Raw genomic sequence first — 3,513 nt, 5'->3', positions numbered from 1 at the left:
TGAGTGTGCTTAGGATTTAAAACCTGCCAGAATTGTCTAGGATTGCTGATTAGTAGCTTCGGTAAGTCAGTGTGATAAAATGAGAGCCTGGCGCTATGAACTTCAAGTAAGTATGATTTCTCAGATGCAAGGTATTTTTCCCAAGTCGCTTGATTGTCAGTGTGTTTGGCTGTACGAAACAGGCGTTTCTTCTTATTTTCTAGACGTTTTAGATGCTTAGTAAACCATGGCTTATTGCGGTTATTTTGGAAAGATACCCTGGGGATAAACATATTAGAGAGCATATTTAACTTATTTTTGAATATCAACCAATTTTCGTGAACAGAGTGAGTGTCGAATGTGGATTGGTACTCTGAAAAAACATGCCGCCGCGGTGGCTCAATGGCTATGGTGCTCGGCTGCTGACCCAAAAAGACGCGGGTTCGATCCCGGCCGCGGCGGCTGGAATTTCTTTGGAGGAGAAATTCTAGAGGCCCGTGTACTGTGCGATGTCAGTGCACGTTAAAGAACCCCAGGTGGTCGAAATTTCCGGAGTCCTCCACTACGGCGTCTCTCATAGCATTAGTCGCTTTGGGACGTTAAACCCCATAAACCAACCATCTGAAAAAAACATGTTAAGGTCTTCAGTTATTGCATCCTAATTCCCTTTATCGTAAAGATTTATTGTTTTTCTGGATGGGTGCTTCTGAGCTGGGGTAAATGAAAATAGAGCATGTAAAATTTTATGGTCGCTGATTTCAGGAAGATAACTAATGGATGATAGGTACTCAGGGCTATTAGTTAGTATTAGGTCAAGGGTATTTGCGGTTGCATGCGTGACGCGAGTAGGTCCCGAGACTAACTGTGTGAGGTTAAAATTTAAACAGACATCAATGAAGTTCTTGGCCTCTGTATTGCATGTTAATGAGGAAGTGCCTAAACTCTGCCAATCAATGTCCGGATAATTGAAGTCCCCGAAAAGGAGAATGCGCGCATTTGGGTATTTAACAACAAGATGATTTATAGTATCATTCAGATGTCGACAGAAGTTTGGATTTGACTGCGGGGGCCTATAACAAACGCCAAGAAGTACTGTTACAGGGGGAGTGCGAATAATTAGCCATAATGATTCCATATCAGATGTGACGTGTGCAATAGAGCATGATATACCTCGGTGATTTGCAACAAGAACACCGCCCCCCCGTGAGTCTTTTCGATCGTTTCGGTAGACCTTGAATTCGGGTAAGTCAGTTAAAACTTCAGCGTCAGACACGTTACTGTTTAACCAAGTTTCAGTTAGTATGAGTATATTGCTCCTGGATGACGAAATTAGGTTGGATATGAGTTCACGCTTTGGGAGGAAGCTGCGGATGTTAGTGAATATCACGGAAAACGAGAGAACATTTGAGGGAACATTTGAGGGTGTCGCGCGCTGGCGTTTTATTGGTGTAGGGTGAAGGGACGATTGCTACGCGAGTTGCTTTACGGTGTTAGATGAAGTGTCAAAAATATAACGGTTCGAGCCGATGTGAAGTGTTTTAAATCGCAAGGAAAATTTGGCAGACCTGGCTTTAGCAAATGCGACAAGTTGTTTTCGCGCGTGACGAACGGCATGCGAGAAGTCCTCTCCAACACTATAAACCGTGTCTTTCAGATTTCGCCCATTTGGTAGGAGGGATTCTTTAGTTTTGTTACTTGTGAATTTCACGATTATGGGACGATTTTTATCTTGTGAGTGACGACCGAGGCGATGAGCTCTTTCTATTTCGTGAGGTTCCACAGTTATTTCAAGGTTATTACGGCAAACATCAATGATTAGTTTTTCAGATTCTGCCCACGTTTCGCTATCAGTAGTGTCAGGGATACCATAGAAGATGAGACTGTTACGGCGTGATCTGTTTTCAGCGTCATCTATGCGGGTTTCTAGTTCCTGGATTATACGCGCCATGTTGCTTGTGTCAGCCTGCATCTTTTCAATGTCGTTTCGGAGGGGAAGTAGTGCTTGGTAGTGTGTTTCCAGGTCGGCCATACGATTGCTTAAATCGGTTATGGTTTTATCCGTAGTAGTGAGCTGGGATTTCAGTCCTTGTACTTCGGCTATTAGTTGGGTTTGGCCTGCGGTTAGTTTCTGGAGTTCCGCGAGTACTGCACTGTTGTCGTTAGGACCAGGGTTAGTTTCGATATCTCCTGATAACAATAGCAAAGAATGAACAACAGTGGCACACTCGGCGGCAATGGCAACACAGCACTGTGGGCTCGGGAACTGTACCAGAACATAATTGCTTGATCTTTTGGCAAATAAGGCATATGATTTACTAACCTGCATCGCAAAGATTAGCGGATTAGATGGCTGCGCTGAGGTGCAGTCACCGAGCCCACAGAACGGTGCCGGTGGCGGGGGTGCTTTTATATAGGGCGAAGCTGTTGATGTCCGTGATGATGCGGCCGTCCAAGATTCCTTTGGCGCCGGCAGCCACTGTTCCTCTGTTGTAGCAGCAGTCATCCGGGGCGGGCAGCTGACGAGCGGCAAGCGGTAGCGTCCCGGCTCGTCACTGGAGCATGGTGGTGCGCAGTCAAACGACGCACCCGAAAGAATGCTTGCCAAGGTAGGCAACAGTAGGCTGACGAACAGCTGGTTGATCGTCTGCATCGCAAAGATTAGCGGATTAGATGGCTGCGCTGAGGTGCAGTCACCGAGCCCACAGAACGGTGCCGGTGGTGCTTTTATATAGGGCGAAGCTGTTGATGTCCGTGATGATGCGGCCGTCCAAGATTCCTTTGGCGCCGGCAGCCACTGTTCCTCTGTTGTAGCAGCAGTCATCCGGGGCGGGCAGCTGACGAGCGGCAAGCGGTACCGTCCCGGCTCGTCACTGGAGCATGGTGGTGCGCAGTCAAACGACGCACCCGAAAGAATGCTTGCCAAGGTAGGCAACAGTAGGCTGACGAACAGCTGGTTGATCGTCTGCATCGCAAAGATTAGCGGATTAGATGGCTGCGCTGAGGTGCAGTCACCGAGCCCACGTGCCGAGAAAAGAGAGAGGACTCATCGGCTTGCTGTGATCGCCTTTGTGCGTGTGCGGGTGAAAATGTGAAATATGGGGCTGTGTGTGTTGATCAGTCTACCGAGTAAATTGTATCATTTCCATCAAATCATTGCATCACTGCAATTCATTGCATCAAATTGTATCGGGCAGTAACTTGTAGTGTAGGTGGTAAGGTGGTCGTGTTAATAGTGTCTGTATAGAAGTAGAATTTGTAAGGGAGTGCAAATAGTACTTTTTTCCAATTAGAATACGTATACTGGTACACGTCGTCGATGTGTGCTGTTTTTGGAAGATTAATTGCAGAAAAATACAGTGGAGCTTAATCAAGCGTTGTGTCAATTATTCGAAAAGTATCTGAAAATTTGACAGCAAATTTTGAACATATACTATTGAATTCGTTAGACTAACTGAACAGAAATTTATTCAATTATGCTGTCCAAAAAGTTTGAACATTCACAAACGCCTAGGCATTGTCCTCATTTTGTGTGTG

At 46.0% G+C, this 3,513-nt stretch overlaps 1 protein-coding gene across 1 annotated transcript; it reads right to left on the bottom strand.

Moving 5' to 3' along the window:
• Window positions 1-1,405: 1,405 nt before the first annotated feature.
• LOC149349383 (uncharacterized) lies at window positions 1,406-2,947 on the bottom strand. The gene has a single exon (XM_089578292.1). The coding sequence runs from the start codon at window positions 2,945-2,947 to the stop codon at window positions 1,448-1,450; it is 1,500 nt and encodes a 499-aa protein (XP_089434418.1). The 3' UTR covers window positions 1,406-1,447.
• Window positions 2,948-3,513: the final 566 nt, after the last annotated feature.

Source organism: Amblyomma mixtum, chromosome 3 (assembly GCF_055824585.1).
Source record: "Amblyomma mixtum isolate Tamu chromosome 3, ASM5582458v1, whole genome shotgun sequence".
Taxonomy (NCBI): Eukaryota; Metazoa; Arthropoda; class Arachnida; order Ixodida; family Ixodidae; genus Amblyomma; species Amblyomma mixtum.
This window is presented reverse-complemented; position numbering and strand designations above follow the sequence as displayed.